The sequence below is a fragment of the Panthera tigris genome, chromosome F3 (assembly GCF_018350195.1).
Source record: "Panthera tigris isolate Pti1 chromosome F3, P.tigris_Pti1_mat1.1, whole genome shotgun sequence".
NCBI classification, from domain to species: Eukaryota; Metazoa; Chordata; class Mammalia; order Carnivora; family Felidae; genus Panthera; species Panthera tigris.
In genome coordinates, this window is record NC_056678.1 from 40,724,470 (window position 1) to 40,740,869 (window position 16,400).

Genomic DNA, 16,400 nt, shown 5'->3' on the forward strand with positions numbered 1-16,400 from the left:
AAAGACTGTACCTGCTCGCCAGCTGAGCAAGGCTGAGCTGGCCTGGCCCCGGGCAGCCTTGTGGAGCTGCCCTCTGGCTCGCTTCCTCCCTCCCGCTCGCTACAGAGAGAGGCTGCCACTCTCCCCCCAGAAAGGGCCAAGCTGGGCATGGTGGGGGTGTAGGGGGGTGACTCATCTCCTTCCTCATCAGGCAAGCTTCCCGCCTCAGGGGCACTGCAGAGGTGCAGAGCGAGACCTCCAGAGCACAGATCGGAACCCTTATCCACTTCCCACTGGCAGCACTATGTAGGCCAGCTGGAGTCTCTCTGAGACTTTGGCCCTGGATCTGAGCTTGCCAAGTGGAACCCAGAGTCCCTGGAACCCCTCCCCCCCCCACCACCCCCCATGCCCACCAGTTGACTCCCCTCAGAAGCCAAGCACTGCTCACTCTCCCCATGAGCAAGACAGGCCCCCCCAAAGTAGGTGCTGCAAACTCTCGGCTCTTCTTCAAGGATGATAGTCGGGGGAAGGATGCCAGCCCCGGGAGTGCAGAGTCTGGGAGGAAAGGAGGTGTGCTAAGCAGAATGCAGAGGGGAGAGGACCCTTCTAGTAGCTGCTTGCAAGCCTGAGAGCAAGACAGCTGCCCGTGTTGCAGCACTGCGGCAGCAGCAAGGCCAAGGCCGGCTGAGGACCGGCAGCGCCCCCTTGTGGCCCTCCTCAGCAGCAGCGAACCTGGCAGGGGCTGGACTGCGGCTGGCATCCTGGGAGGAGCAGGACATAAATGCCTCCTCTTATCCGAAGCCTGGAGATGGAGCAGTGGGCTTTCCCGGAGAACAGTGGGTGTGTGCCCAAGTGCCCAGGGAGTAGACTTGGTCTGAAGGCCCAGGACACAGTGCAGTGGCCTGGCATCGGGAAATCAGCCCCCATTTTGTGATAGACATACTGTTCTGGTGGTGTGCACCAAGATGTCAGAATTTCTCAAAATGTGACTTCCTGTATCATATCGTCCACACTGGGGGCTTGCAAAGATGCGGATTCCTGGCCCCCTCTCAGCCTGTTAAATCATAATCTCCAGGGGTGACACTCTTACACTTGATCTTTAACACATTCTGGGAGAAAAGATGCTTGCGTGGGGTTCACAAGATGCTTGTGGGGGGTTCACAAGATGCTGGGAGAAAAGATGCTTGTGTGGGGTTCACTACAGAGCTGTAGGGCCAGTCAGAGTTGGTTAGAGGCCGTGGGTAACCCCTACACCAACTCCCTTATTTTATATGTAGGGAAACTGAGGCCCAAAGAAGGGAAGTCATTTACCCAAGACCTCACAGCTAATTAGTGTGTGCCCTCAGGAAGGGCAAGCCAGAAGTCTGCCTGCTGCCTTCCTCCCCAACACCCCCTGCCTCACCCTTCCTCTTAGCCCAGTGCCCAGTGGAGACACATTGCCAAGACTCTCTGACCCATGCCTTGTGACTCAATCAAAATGGAAACACTAGGTGATCTGGAGACACCTGCCTGGCAGTCCCGGGCCAGGAGTGACCACTCTTGCCCCTGTCTCTGGCCCCAGGTTTTGCTTCCATCTCCTGGTTTTCCCTTCCTCGCCTCACATCCATGTGGCCAATGTGTTATTTCTTTAGTCCTGGCTCTTTCTAGGTATTTTGCCCCGTGCAGCACCTAGTTGTAGGGCCATGTACACTTGGCTCAGTTGAGTTCACACGCTGGTTGGAAGGGTTCAGGATTCTCTGGGGCAAGGATGAAGTGCCCCCAGAGCTCCTCTAGGGAGCAGGAGCACTCAACAACCAGATGTGTGTCATTTGTCATGCTGCAGGATTCTGTGACAACCACCTCTGACAATATTGTGACGTACGTGGGGGGATAAGTGAAATGACAGAATTGGTAACAGAACAAATCGTCCCCCGCCTGCGTGCTCCATGGATGGGGGTGCCTCTTGCATGGAGGCCCACCCAGTGTTCTTTCTAGGGCCTCTGGGGTCATCAGAAGGTGAGGACAGGGGTGGCGGGAGGAGATGGGATTGTAGGGAGAAGTCTCTTGCTCTGTCTGAACTCAGGGGGGAGTTCAGTGCTGGGTCACCTACCGGTTTCAGTGCCTGCTCAAGACCACCCCACCAGACTGAACCCCGCAAGACTCCTTCCAAGATAGCAGTCAATCCAGTGCAGGGTTGCTGGCTGCAAGAACCACGTAGTGCAACCTCTGAGCAGTGGGTTGAGACCTGGCAGATGAAGGACGGCCCCGAGGTGGGCCTTCATCACCTGCCACGGGTGGACTTTGAAGGTGCGTGTCCTTGAGTAGAGGAGAAAAATAAAAGTGATTCCACCTCCCAAAGCTATTTGACTCTTTGGAAACACAAAATGTCCTCCACAAATACCAGTTGTGATGTGGTAAAACACAAAAATCTCCCAGGTCATTTAGTCTAGCCTGGATATCTAAGTGGATCTATTCCAGAACATCCCAAACCGTAATTTACATTTCGATCACCCCCTCTGGTGACACATGTCCTTGCCTCTCACTCCTAGCCCACAGCCCAGGGAGAAGACACAGTGCTCAGGTACAAAGAGCCCTGGGCCAAGAACGCACCTGCCCTGACGTTCGCAACCTGGGTGACTCTGGACAAGTCTTACCCCTCTCTGGGCCCGAGTGATGTGTTGTTTTCCCCCTATCTATAAAATGAGAGGGCAGATGATTCTTCCGAGCTCTGAAATGCCATGGCTTGAAAACGTTCTTCCTCTTGAGTCGCCTCCATTTCTCCTGCTGTTTCTCACTGAGCCCAGCCACTCACAGCAAAAGCCAGTGCAGAAGTCAGACACAAACCCAGTCCTCTGCCCTGGGCTAAACTACTAATGTGGTTTCTGAAACACGGTGGAAGTAATTAAGATTTCAACAGTGAGTTTACTTAATCGTCAGCTAATAATTAAAATTGTACCACACCTGGGTAAATTTGACTGCTGGGTGATGGATCCCCTGGCATCCCTCCTCCTCCTCCCTGCACCTCCCTAAATCTGGTGGGGTTATTACCCAGCATTGGAGGCCCCCGTTCATTACTACATCAATGTCAGACTGGTGGCCAGAGAAGGCCGCTGAGACCCAGCATTTCCCATGGCTGAGACGGGCTCCAGGGGAGCGGGAGTTGAAGATGTAACATAGCTACGGTGCAGGGCTGTCATCGGGGCCGATGACTCAGGGACAGCATTTTGTTTCCACATCATCCGCTGCCTACCTCCAAGTATGAGGGCCTCCCCCAGCCAGAGCAAGGGCCCAGAGGAGGCAGGAGGGTTCACCTGAGCCGCGGGGACAGCACCACCCACCTGCAAATGAAAGGACCAAGAACCCAGCTGCAGCCGCAGCGGGAGTGTGTGCCCTTTGCTCATCTACCCTCTTTATACCTTCTGACAAATACTGTGTGCCAAGCGCCATGCAGAACACTTTACATGAATTAGCACTTTCACTCTCATAGCAACCCTCCCAGGGAGGCACCGCTATTCTCCCAGCTTTACAGAGGGGAGAACTGCAGCAAGCTGGGATGCCCTGTTCAAGGTCAGACCCGCTGGGAAAGCACAGTGCAGGATCTGAACTCCAGTCTTTCTGACTCTAAGGGCTATATTCTTGCTACTACACCACCCTGTCTGTTCTTGCCCCGGTGTCTCCCATTTCTTGGTCAGTTCACAGTCTCATTCAAGTTCATAGTCTTGCCCTCTTGGGGAAGCTTGTTTTCCTGATTTACCATCACACACACAGTGCCTCCTCCCAGTGCGCCATCCCTTGGCCAGATAAACGACCCCCGTGCAACTGTTTTCATCTCTTGCCTTCCTCACCTACAATGGAAGACAGACAGGTGCACATAAATCTCTCCGTGCGAATGTCTGCAGAATTGCAGACATGTACGTGTGTGATTCGAATGTGAGGGTTCCCACAAACTGCTGGCCGGACCACACGTAGGTTGTGTGTGTGTGTGTGTGTGTATCTCGAGGCCCCGTATTGCAGTGGAAAGAACAGGAGCTTTGGAGTCAGACAAACAGGGAAAGCACTCAGGTTCATGCCCGCCGTGAGGTAAGCATTCGGTAACTGGCATTACGTGCATTTGCGTGTGCGTGCACCTATGTGTCAGGTTTATTTGACTGCCGGTGCTTCGGCCCAAAGACTCATGACAAACTGTGCTCTCTGGTCTTGTATAAGAGGCAGCAGTGTGTAGAAACACCATCCTACCCTGCAATGCCCAGTGCATGCTGGGAGGGTGATGTTGTTTGTGGCAGCTGTGAGTTACCATGGTGATGGCTGGGTTGGGGGAGACTGTTGCTCTCTCCTGAGCCAGGGGAGCGCACACACTCTTTTTGCAGGGAAAGGCTTGGAGCAGCGGCCCAGGACAACCTCATGAGCTCCCCTCGTAGACCTCCTTGTCAACCCAGAGCTGCAGGAGCCCTGCGTGGCCTTTGTCCAACCCTGCTTCACACACACACACACACACACACACACACACACACACACACACCATTCTTGCAGCAGGACCCTATTCTGTAGCAGCTAAGAGTGAGCATCCCAAACCCTTAGAGTAGGGCCGCGAGAGGTGCTCTGATCAGAGTGACCAAGGGAAGCGAAAGGGGTGTTCTGCTGGCCACACCATGGCCCTCAGCAAAAGCAGGACCCTAGCGGAGTCGACCTGAGAACGCCTTTTTCTCATCTGCACAAAAGTGCCGCATAGGCTGGGAGTGTCCTGAGTGCATCCCACACAGAGGGACACTGAGGGGAGGAGAGGAGCTACTGGGCCCTCCCTCTCTGCCATGTCTGTACTCTATTGTGTCCCCTGTGCCTGCCCCACGCCCAGATCAAACATTTGACAAAGACACATGGAGGCGACCTCTGAGGCACCAAGACTTATCCACTAAAACAAACCATCAAGCTTTGCGGTTATCATCACAAAATATAGTGTGTGCCTCAGATACCTTCCCCCCATCTCTGATCCTCATGGGAGATGGGGAGAAAGGGGTGAAGCCTCTTTATGGGATGGGGGTCAGAGGTGGATGGAGTGAAGGTCAGGAGTGAGCAAGGATGAGGGATGGGGTGGATTCTTCTGCCAACGCAACTTGATTCATATTGTTAGATTGAATATGTCAAGATTTGCTTTGAGGTCATGGATATGAACATCAAGTTGCCCCCCAACCTAGGCAAAGTTTCTGCAGCCTCTTCAGCTCCAGAGGCCTTCCCTTTACGTGCACGTCAGTCCTTTCATCGTGGGGCTGCTGCTGTACCTCTAGGAAGGTATCCGTCACCCACAAGTGCGGAGCACAGCCAGGCTTCTCAGGAGCCATCGTGAGCTGAGCCTTTGAGAAGTAGAGAGGTATGCCCAAGATGGCCACCAGGGGACAGTGCTGGGGCACAGAGGGAGCTTCAGGGTGTAGCCTCTGCAGGACCCATCCAGGCCTGGGAGCACATGGCAGGTCCAGGTCACCCTCCAACAAATCAGGTTCTAACCCAGACTCCTCCTGTGTATGCCCCTAGCCTACAGTGCAGGGAGACCTGATGCCAGATCTTCCATTAATATCTCTCTCTGACCTCCAGCTAGTTGCCCCTTCACCAGACCCCAGCCTCCCATCTCTCCTATGACCAGGTTGGATTGAGTCACTTCCAAGGACTCTTGTGGCTCTAATTTTTGGCAAGTCTGTGAGACTTTGGGGTATCCCCACCTTGCTCTACTGCTGTGGAAATGAGGTAGGGGGCTAGGGGCGCCTTTGAGGGAAGAGATACAGGGGAAGAAGGCACTGTGATCGGGGCAGTGAGAAGTAGGAAGTAGGAAAGGGTCTCCCTTTCTGTCACTACTAGAGCATTAAGATCCAGATTCACACACCCATGCCTGCCATGCCCCAGGGCCTGGAGCATTAAGGAATACAGACTACGATGTGGATTAAATATGTTTCCTTTAAAAAAAAAAAAAAAAAGACAACTTCCTAAAGGGACATGTATCTATCCATTCCTTTTTAAATGTACTTGACAATTTTTTTGGTGGTAGCATCCATCTATTCTTCAAGTGTCCATTGAGCACCTACTATGTGCCATCACTGTGATTGAGAGTCATGGTGCAGAAATGCCCGGTGATACGTAATGAGAAATGGCAGTTTCTTCCTGGGCTCAACTCTGCTCTGTCCTACGTGCTACGGTGTGTGTCCTTGGGCAGTTTCTTTCATCTTTTGGGGTCTCAGTTTTCCCATCTGTAAAATGGGGATGGTAGCACAAATCTCCCGTGAATGTAAGGTTTCAGCTGGATGATATATGCACAGGTTGGCACACACACAAGTCTCTGAGTAACTCTTGGTCACCTTCCTCTTTGAGACCGCACACCCCTTGGAGTTATGCATGCCTTTCCCTCATCTCTGCCAAACCCATAGAAAGACTTGCCCTGGCCCAGAAACCCACATCTTGGCGCAATGTTCTTGGTCCCCACACAGGCATTTGGGAACCAAGCGTTAAAAATATACGTATACACATTCTGATCCTGTCTGTGTTCCATGCCAAGCCATCAGTTAAAGCCATGGAGCAGCTCACAAGGTGACATTGCCAGGATAAATAGGCATTGGCAACCTCAGAAGTGACGACAGGCTGGGGACAGAGCTCAGAGCATGGAGGCCTGCCATTTGTCCCTTCTTGCCATCAGCTTGGAGGGTGGATACATGATGTTGACCCTGAGTGATCCTACCAGCAGCTGCAGCGGCCTCCCATAGGCTCCCCTAGGGAGAGGAGAGGAGAGGTACTTGGGCCTGGATGTGGAGCTGGTTCTCAGAAGAGGTGCTGCCTGGTTTCCTACCTGCCCTCCCCAGCCTCCCCTCGGCTGACAAGACAGAGCAGCTGTCTACCAGCCAGCCTGAGCTCATTCCTGGGGGAAGAAGTGCCTCCTGAAGGGATTCAGAAACATTCCCCTTGGCAGCAAAAGGAATCTCATACCCATGCTGAGTCTGTGGGTCGGGAAGGGATCGAGAGGGCAGTTTGACCAGGAGAGGACCGCGGAGGGTTTGGAGGGAAAAGGGAAGTAGCCTGAGAATGAGAATTCTTGGGTTTTCTCCATTGCTTTGCCATCATCTCTCTGTAGGTCTTTGACTCTCCATACGTTGTCTTTCAGGGAGTCATTGGGGGATTTGCTTCCATTCAGTGACTTTGGATCCCAAAGTCCAAGACAAACCATGGGACAGGGACAGGACCTCTTCACTTTGGTGTCCTCAGGGCCCGCTGTGGTACCTGGCACAAAGTATGTGTTTGATGAAGATTTACTGGATGGATTGATAGAAGGATGGAGAAAGTTCTTTGAGTTCTTCATGCTCGGCACCCCTTGGTCTTTTGAATGTTATTTTCACCCTGGAAAGGAGATGGGATAAATTTCTGTTTGTTCTTTGTAGATTCTTCTCATCTGTCCGTGTTAATATTCTGCCTGGAAACCAAGGTTAGATAAAATGACCCCTGGTCATTTAGGATCCTGAGGGTGGCGGCCACACCCATACATCCTCCCCACTCGGGATTGCACCGTTGTCTGGGGTCTGAGTTGCCCAAAGTTCAGTCCACGCTCTTGGGCATGACTGCCCATGCCCTCCAGCCGCCTCACTTGTAGACAAGCGCTCTATCTGCACTGGCTCTCCTGGACCCCATAGAACAACTCCAGACATTCCCCGTCAGTGCTCGGGGCTCCGGGAGTGTGACATGCTGAAGCTGGCTCGTCCCAGCTCCCCAGAGCCAATTAGTAGCATCTCTTCCTAACCCTGCAGTCAGTGACATCACGTTGGTAGCTTAAAAGGGCCACGGGAGGAGTATTTACACCACAGATAGTGGCAAACGCTCCAAGTCAGGGCGTCCCGGCCTCCAAGAGCCAATTGTTAAACATTTACCAACACATCACCGGAGACGGGGTTTCGGGCAGACGTTCCACGTGACCTCAACCATGGGAACCTTGCCCAGGACCTCAGCTGTGAGAAGCAGGGCCTCCCCAAAGTGAAGCCAGCAGAAGCCATTCCCCAGGGGGTCTGGGAGGAGTGCACAACACAGAAGGCCCCATGCCTACAGCCCCCTTCCGGGGTCGAGACGTCAGGTGGTCAAGGGCATGTGCCCAGGGTGGCCAGCACAGCGTGGGGAGTGGTGTCCCGGGGACATGATCAGTCTCCACTCCGTGACACCCTCAGCTCTCAGCAGCAACTTTTCCATTCACCCAACTGCGCTTTTCTCCCTCCAGACCCAGAGTCCCAGAGAAAGAGGACAGTGCAGAACGTCCTGGATCTTCGACAGAACCTGGAAGAGACCATGTCCAGCCTGCGAGGGTCCCAGGTGACTCACAGGTAAGTCCAAGCTGCGGAGGGGGCCGTGCCCCCCGCTGCTGTCTCTGTCTCCCGCTCTGGAGGGCAGGGCTTTGGAGCGCCGTGGCACAGAGCCGCAGGAGCGGAGAATCGGCCGTCTTGGCGAGAGAAGCTTGGCTTGGCTGGCATCAGCTTGTGCTTGAGTGTGAGATTCATTGCGGGCAATGAATGTGAAAATCGCCAGAGTGGGGGATGGGAAGCGCAAGCCACCACATGACCCAGGGTGTGACCTGCGATGTCCACTTTCCCTCCTTGGGTGTCAGCCTCCTCATTTGCTGCAAATGCTGTCCCTTGCCTGTTCCGAAGCGTCTGTTGTTAGAGGATTCTGGGATCCTGCCTGTCCCAGCTTCCGGCATCTTGTCAATCTTCTGTCAGGTGCCCTCTTGCCTCTTCAGACAGTGGCTGAGGGAGGCCTGGGTGCCCGGCCTCCATGTCATTCAGATCCATGCCGTGGGGTGTGCCCCTCCACCCCACCCTGTAGAGACCTTGCTGCCTCCAGCGGCGCGGGGCACTTATCCCTCCCGTGGAACCTCTTCCTGGAGTGGCATGCTGGCCACAGCCTCTGCCATGACTCAGAATTTCCCCCCACTGCCTCCTTGGGCTGCCCAGATGAGCTCATGCTGTCAGCTCCAAGGGGGATAGAGGGCCAGGCTACACTCTGGGGGTAGAAAGAAAGGGAGCAGATGGCCAGGATTGGGAAATCACGGGGGGTGTGGAGCAGGAAGGCTGAGAGGGATTAGGTGACCTCTCCAGTTGGACTGGAGATTGGTTCCTCCCCATCTCCTGGGGTTGGAAAATGAGAGCAAAGTTGGGACAGAAAGACAATAGGATAGGGGCTTTTCTTAGCCTAAGTGTGTGGCCAAATGGTAGCCAGACTAAATTTACATACTTCCAACGACAGGGAACTCATTACCTGTCAGTCATCTCAGTGTGCTGTGGGATTGCCATGACTAGGAAGTGGAACTGAAATCAGACCTCAACAGCTCTTACCCATTGGCTTTAGTTCTTCTGCTTAAGGACACCCCTCTCCCTCCCTCCACTCTTCTTCTGCCTAGTCCATTCTAGCCTTCATATTGGACATTCAGCTCTTTGTTCCCAGATAACTGAAATATTTTAAATGCTAAATCAAAGCCTCTACTCTATGGGGTTAGGCAAGCAGAACCCAGACTACTGAAAGGGATGTGGTCAGGACATCTGAGGAAAAGAGTGCAAGGTGGGGCTCCCAGAGGCCCTGGGGCTCAGGCCCCCTTATATTTGTCTCCAGCCTCTATCCCTCAAAGCCCTGAACAGGATCAAGTGGCACAGGGGCCGGGCTCAGCTTGGCTCATCAGTTCAGGGACCCAGTGGATAAAATTTTGAATGTTCCTCCTTCCCCCATCCAGAGAAGTTGTTAGAACGGCTCTCAGCACCAAATCACATGCCAGCTCCATGCCAAAGAAGGCAGAAAGTGTTTCATCGCTGAGAGGGTCCCACCCCAAATGACTCAGCCACAGGGGAAGGCTAGAAGCAGCAGCTTCAGTGTCCCGGTGCCACTGACTCTAAGCAGCCAGCCAGTTAAGCAGGACAGCCTGACCTCTCTTTTTGCTTTCTGTTTGGGGTAGAGGAGAGTGAGGCTGAAAACCTTTTGCATAAAGCTGACTGGTTTGAGGGGGAGAGCCTCAGGCCTCTGGCTACTATCTCCCTTTATGGAAAAAAACAAAAAACAAAAAACAAAAAACCAAGAGCGCTGAAGCTGGTTTTGCTGTTTACTGTGGACCCAGAGCCACTTCCTGTCTTAGCCTTTGGTTTATATTATCCCTGTTCCACACTTTGATAGCCAAAACAATGATTCCTTGAGTTTTTATGGCTCTTTTACTTTTTAAAGTGCTCTCCATCAATCAGCACTTCCCTCAGTCCTGGGAGTAGACAGGATATTTTCATATCCTCTGGGTTAGAGAAGCAGCAGGCGAGGCTGGGGAGAGGGGGTCCCTTGCCAGAGTCACACAGGCTGATTAGGGTGGGTTCTGTGTCCAGCAAGCTTAGAATCCATGCCAGGCGCAGTGCTGGGCACCAAACCCCAGAACAAACACAGGCTTTATACTTGATGAGGAGCTTACCATCCAGTGAGCGCTTTCAGCAAGGTCATTTTCACTCTGGAACTTACAGGCTAACGCTAGATTCAATTCCTTTTTCAGAAATCTTTATTTCTGTCCTGCTTCCTCTATTTCTACTGGCTCGTTTCCCCAACAGGGAGAGTGTCTGGGTCAGGGGGCTGGGGCTGGAGAGGAAATGAAACTCTCTCTCTGCTCCAGGACTGCCATTCTCCCAACCCCAGAGAGAGAGAGAGAGAGAGAGAGAGAGAGAGAAGCAAGACTGAAGGGCTGGATGCAGGGCTGGAAGTCAAGAACTGAAATTTTAAGCTAGAATCCTCCCCCGACTGACTTAGAGATGTCTGGAGATGTGTTTGGGGGGTAGAAAAGAGCAGTGAAATAGATGAAGAGGCACTTTGAGTGCACAGAGCTAAACAGGAGTAGGCCAGGAATAGAACTGAGGAGTCTATGTGCTGAGCATGACCCACACTCCTCACTAATTGTATTACCATGGTGTAGACTGACTATGAAAACTGGCTGTCCTGGAGCTCTCCAGCGCCCTGTCACCATGGTCATCATCATCATCCCTTTCGTTCCCCTCCTCATCTCATTGTCACGGTCAGTTTGTTTTTATTAAACACCGCGTGAATCCCTGTACTGAGTCTTACGACAAGAGCCTCCCTGCTCTTCAACTCAACACATCTTGGGTTTGTTCCTCATCGATTTGTCCTTGTGCGTGTACCCAGTACATGCCAGGCCCTGTGCAAAGTGCGGCAACACAGCGGTGAGCAAGGCAGACAGAGTCGCACAGGCCCACAGTCTCCTTCAGGGAACTTCCACCCTCTCTGAGGTCCACAGTAATTAGAAACAGAAATAACACAGCGTATGAGAAAGTGCACATAGAACACAAAGGAGGGCCCAGAGGGGAGAAGTTGGGTGTGGACCAGGTCAGGAAGCCCCTGGAAGGGGCAGAAGCAGCAGTCACCGATCGCCCTGCCCAGCCAGGGTTCCCCCAGCCTTGTCCACAGGACTTCTGTAGGGACCACCAGCATGCTCAGGTTCAAGGGTCATTTGGCTCCTCCTGTTCTTTTATTTTTTTAATTTACATCCAAGTTCGTTAGCATATAGTACAATAATGATTTCGGGAGTAGCATCTAGTGATTGAACCCCTACATATGACACCCAGTGCTCATCCCGACAAGTGTCCTCCTTAATGCCCCTTGCCCACTTAGCCCATCCCCCCACCCACAAGCCCTCCAGCAACCCTCAGTTTGCTCTCCGTATTTAAGAGTCTCTTGTTTTGTCCCCCTCTCTGTTTTTGTATTATTTTTGCTTCCCTTCCCTTATGTTCATCAGTTTTGTATCTTATATTCCACATATGAGTGAAGTCGTATGATATTTTTCTTTGACTAATTTCGCTTAGCATGAGACACTCTAGTTCCATCCCCATAGTTGCAAATGGCAAGATTTCATTCTTTCTGATTGCCAAGTAATACTCCATTGTATATATATACCACATCTTCTTTATCCGTTCATCCATCGATGGACATTTGGGCTCTTTCCATACTTTGGCTATTGTGGATAGTGCTGCTATAAACATTGGGGTGCATGTGTCCCTTCGAAACAGCACACCTGTATCCCTTGGATAAATACCTAGTAGTGCGATTGCTGAGTGTAGGGTAGTTCTATTTTTAATTTTTTGGGCTCCTCCTATTCTGTTGATCAAAAAATAACCCCTTGTTTTCTCAGGGTTGGTAGAGACAGTTTGGGAGGATCTTCTTTTTTTCCAGGAACTTTACAAAAGTTCATTCATACCTCATTCATACCTTAACCCCTGAAGTGGCTAAGAAATAGATGTGCTCACGGAGTGAAGATTCCTGTGCTTTGCGTAACCCATGTCCAGCCACAGACTGCCTTAGCTGCCTGGCTTTCTCGGCCTAAAGATCCTATTTTGGTTAACTCAGCCCTGCATGGTTTTAGTTAGGCTGAGCTGCTGAGACCTTACCTATGGTAAGGTCTGGGCCGGGCTGGGCGGGATTATCAGTTAGTCTCTGTCTGAACCCAAATCTAGGCCACCTCTCCAAGCAGATCCCAACTGGCCTTTCTCTCTGCAGCCACCGTGGTCCCTGAGGGAGAAAGGCAGCTCCTTGTCCAGCTCCCATACCCCCTCAGGTTATCCCGCAAAACCTGGGCATGCTTCCCTGGCCTGGCCTAGCAGGGCTCGCGGCGTGGGACGCTCTTGTCCATTTCCATATGTTCTCTCCTCTTTCCGGTTAAGGCTGCTTCTGTTCTCTGGTGAGGTTCTGCTTCTGTCTCCTCATGGCCCAGACCTTTGGCTGGGCCTAGTCTTACTGGGAACCAGACACATATCTCAGGTTGCCAAAGCTTTTCCACATCCTCTGTACCCTACTCCAGACTTGGCCCTCTCTGGTTTGGAAGTCAACTTGCTCCCAGCTCGTTAATAGAGAGGAGGTGATAGACATGCCCTGAACAAATGAATGATCAAGGCCTTTTAAGCTCAAGGTGACCAGATTATCCCACTTCCCCCAAGAGATCTCAATGGACCCTTCCCATTTATTGAGCAACTTCTATATACCAGGCACTGTGTTAGGCATTTACATATGTGATCCTTACAACTGTATGGAGTAGCTATAGTATCTCCATTTTACAGATGAGGAAATGGTGGCTTAGCAAGGTTGATTACTTCACCTCCAGCTCACTTACAAATAAATGGTAGAAAAGGATTAAAATCCAGCTCATATTACAAAATCTGTGCCCTTAGCAGTGTACGTAATTGGTTCCCTCACACTTAAAATCCCTTTCCTCTGACAACCTCAGGTAACATATAACAGGGGTGCCGTACCCAATGAAAGGCCTCCTGGAGAAGGTGGAGCCCACCTGGACAGGTGCAGAGGAGGCGGGAAGGCACGGGAAGGGAGAAGGGTCGCTGCGGTGCGGTCTGCGCGGGCAGGGCACAGAGCGGCCCTGCCGGAATGAAAACCAGTGCCCTTCTGCCCTCTGCCCTTCTGCCCTCTGCCCTCTGCCCAGCTCCCTGGAGATGACCTGCTACGACAGTGACGACGCCAACCCTCGCAGTGTGTCCAGCCTCTCCAGCCGCTCGTCCCCTCTGTCCTGGCGCTATGGCCAGTCCAGCCCGCGGCTGCAGGCTGGGGACGCGCCCTCGGTGGGCGGGGGCTGCCGCTCCGAGGGGCCGCCCGCCTGGTACATGCACGGGGAGCGGGCCCACTACTCGCACACCATGCCCATGCGCAGCCCGAGCAAGCTCAGCCACATCTCCCGCCTGGAGCTGGTCGAGTCCCTGGACTCGGACGAGGTGGACCTCAAGTCCGGCTACATGAGCGACAGCGACCTCATGGGCAAGACCATGACAGAAGACGACGACATCACTACCGGGTAAGGTCTCTTGCGCAGCTGGGCAAGGGGACTAGAGAGGGCAGGGGGAAGACCGGTGGAACGGGATTCCTTGAGGCGAGCGGGACTCATGACAGGAGTTTGGGTAGCCTGGGTAGCCGCGCTGTGACGGGAGACAGCCGGGCAGGGCCTTCGTGCACTGGTTGTGGCCGCCCCTGAAATTTGATGTGGTTTATACCAAGCTTCGGTGCGGTGGGTGGGGCCGCCACCTGAAGAGCTGATTGGTTAATGGAGAGGCCTCCCTCCCATTGGCCCGTGGGGCTGTCGTTCTATGGTATGTCCCGCCCTCCTCCCTCGAACCCGGAAAAGGCAGGTAGGAAGGGCCCTGGGAAAGGGCGTCAGTGCCAATTCCGCCAACTCCGTGTGGACTTCGGACAACGTCATCTGCTATCCCACTTGGAAAAAGAGGATGATAGTACTACATCCGTCTGCCTCGGAGTCTAACAGGAAGAGAACACGAAAGCGCTCAGGGGAAAGCACTGCTGAGACAGAAAAGTGGTAGTGGTGGCTCTCCTTCCTTCGCCGGGGTTCCCGGCCCCTTTGGTCCGTGCCTTCCCCCGTGGCCCTCAGGTTCCACTCCTCTGGTTTCTTCCTCCACAGACCTGCCAATCATGCAACTTCCTAGTTCCTATCCGGGTCTGTTAGTTTACTTACTTCCTGTGCTTTGCCCCACAGGTACCCTCATCTTCTCTTTTCTGCCCCAACTGGCAGGGTTGGGTTTGCGGAGCGACGCGGATGTAGGTGACAGTCTGGGAAGTGAGGGGAGAAGATGGGAAGAAAGAAGTGGGGGGAGAGAGGGTGTAAACGGTCCTGGCCCAACTGTTCCAAGCCCTGAGACTAGAGAGCTGTAGTGGTTCTGGAACCTTCTCCAGAGCATCTTTCAGCTCCCTGCTACTTCCGCTCTTCCTTCTTGGTTTGCTGGGACTTTCCAAGGGACCACACAAGTAGCGACAACACCCCTTCCCCCTATCCCTCTCAGGGACTACCTCTTCCCAATAAAAATCCCAAACTTGAACAGAATGAAAAGTAGCCCCTCCTAGGAAAGGACTGAGAGCTGAGCGCCAGGCCATCCACTGTTCCGCACCCCTGGGGACAAACTTGGAGGGACTAGGCAGGGCCTGTCCAGCTGATGAGGCTACTCTGCAGCAAAACAACTGACTCACGAATGAGACTGTTTACTGCCTCTTAAATCCCAGGGGCCGGCCAACCTCACGCTCAGAACCACCAGCTTGGAGCTGGGATCGGAGAAAAGCCATCCAGCTCCTCCTGTGCTCAGAGGGCTTTGCTGGGCAGGAAGGAGAGCGAAGGTGTCTGTGCTCTGCACAGCCCCTGTGCCAGGAAGCTGCTTCTCTGAGGACAGGTCCAGTTCCTGCCCTCTGAGAGCTCCCAGTTGGATAGGGCAAAGGGAGGCACAACCCCTGCAGGGCAAAGAGCTCTGAAAGTTCCTCTTGTGGTGGAAGGACTAGAGCCCCAGGCGTCAGGGAGCTCCCAGACAGAGGGAGGTGGAGCCGTCCCCCAAGGTGCACACAATGGCCATGGCAGAAAATTCCCCAAACATCAGAAGGCACAAGACTCCTGACTCTGGGGAGATCCCAGTCTGAGGCAGGCGGCAGGATTTCCTAGCTGTGTGAGCTTGGGCAAGTTAACCTCTCCAGGCTTTAGTTTGTCTACCTGCTAAATGCAGATAATAGGACTTATCTCAGGATGGTTATAAGGGTTAAGTAGATAAATATATGTAAAATGTTTGGAATAATTCCTGGCTCATTCTAAATGCTCACTAAATGTTAGCTTTTTTTTTTTTTTTTTTTTTTGCTATTATTACTGTTAATTGTTAAAATGCCATTGTGAAGGAGGAGAGGGGCTTCTGCACTCTAGAGTCCCAGACTTGCCCACAGGGAGTGTGCAGTCTCACCACGGTGCCACTCAGAATCAGCAACAAAGACAGATGTAGTGGCTGCTGGCCAATCCTGGGAACATAGATTTGAGGGGACGCGGAGGTAAAGGTATGGAATACTGGGCAGAGGAGGGCCAGGAAAAATGTCCTTAATCCACCCTCTAGCACCCTTTCTTTATCCCTTTCCTCTGGACGGTGTGCATGCCCCTAAGTCATTGAAAACATAGACTTCACTGAGGCTAGAGCATGAATGAGAACTTGCCCTTCCTGAACATCCACCAACTGACCACGGGCCCAGGGAAGCCTCAAGTTCATAGGGGGAAGAAAGTGTTGGCATGGCAATATCCACAAAGTGGACCTCACTATAAACTGCAATGCTGGTTTCCAAGATAATTTCATGTGTGTTTTTTATGGTCAATCCGCAATGAGCAGGAACTCTTTTAACACGTACAGTTTTAAGATTTCTCCGTTTGTTGACTTCCTTGCCCAGACTGCAAACACACCCACCCTTAAACGTGCTAAGGAAGTCCGAGATGAGGGAAACCCACCTATAATCCCAGTAATTTTAATGTAAACAATCCCTCCTCAATTATGTGTTTTCATGGTTAAGTGTTGTGCTATTTCACTGGAGACTGGGCATCCTAGATTCCAGCAAATCTTGAAGAGAGTGCCCCTTGCTGAGCCTCTTGT

The 16,400-nt window shown here is 52.7% G+C and overlaps 1 protein-coding gene across 5 annotated transcripts in view; it reads left to right on the forward strand.

Moving 5' to 3' along the window:
* NAV1 (neuron navigator 1) overlaps window positions 1-16,400 on the forward strand; it is a 243,928-nt gene that overhangs the window by 142,644 nt on the left and 84,884 nt on the right. For all 5 annotated transcript variants that reach the window (XM_042976523.1, XM_042976521.1, XM_042976522.1 and 2 more), the window contains exons 5-6: window positions 8,195-8,297; window positions 13,433-13,798. In XM_042976523.1, coding sequence (XP_042832457.1) covers window positions 8,195-8,297; window positions 13,433-13,798 — 469 coding nt within the window. The remainder of the gene's footprint in view (window positions 1-8,194; window positions 8,298-13,432; window positions 13,799-16,400) is intronic.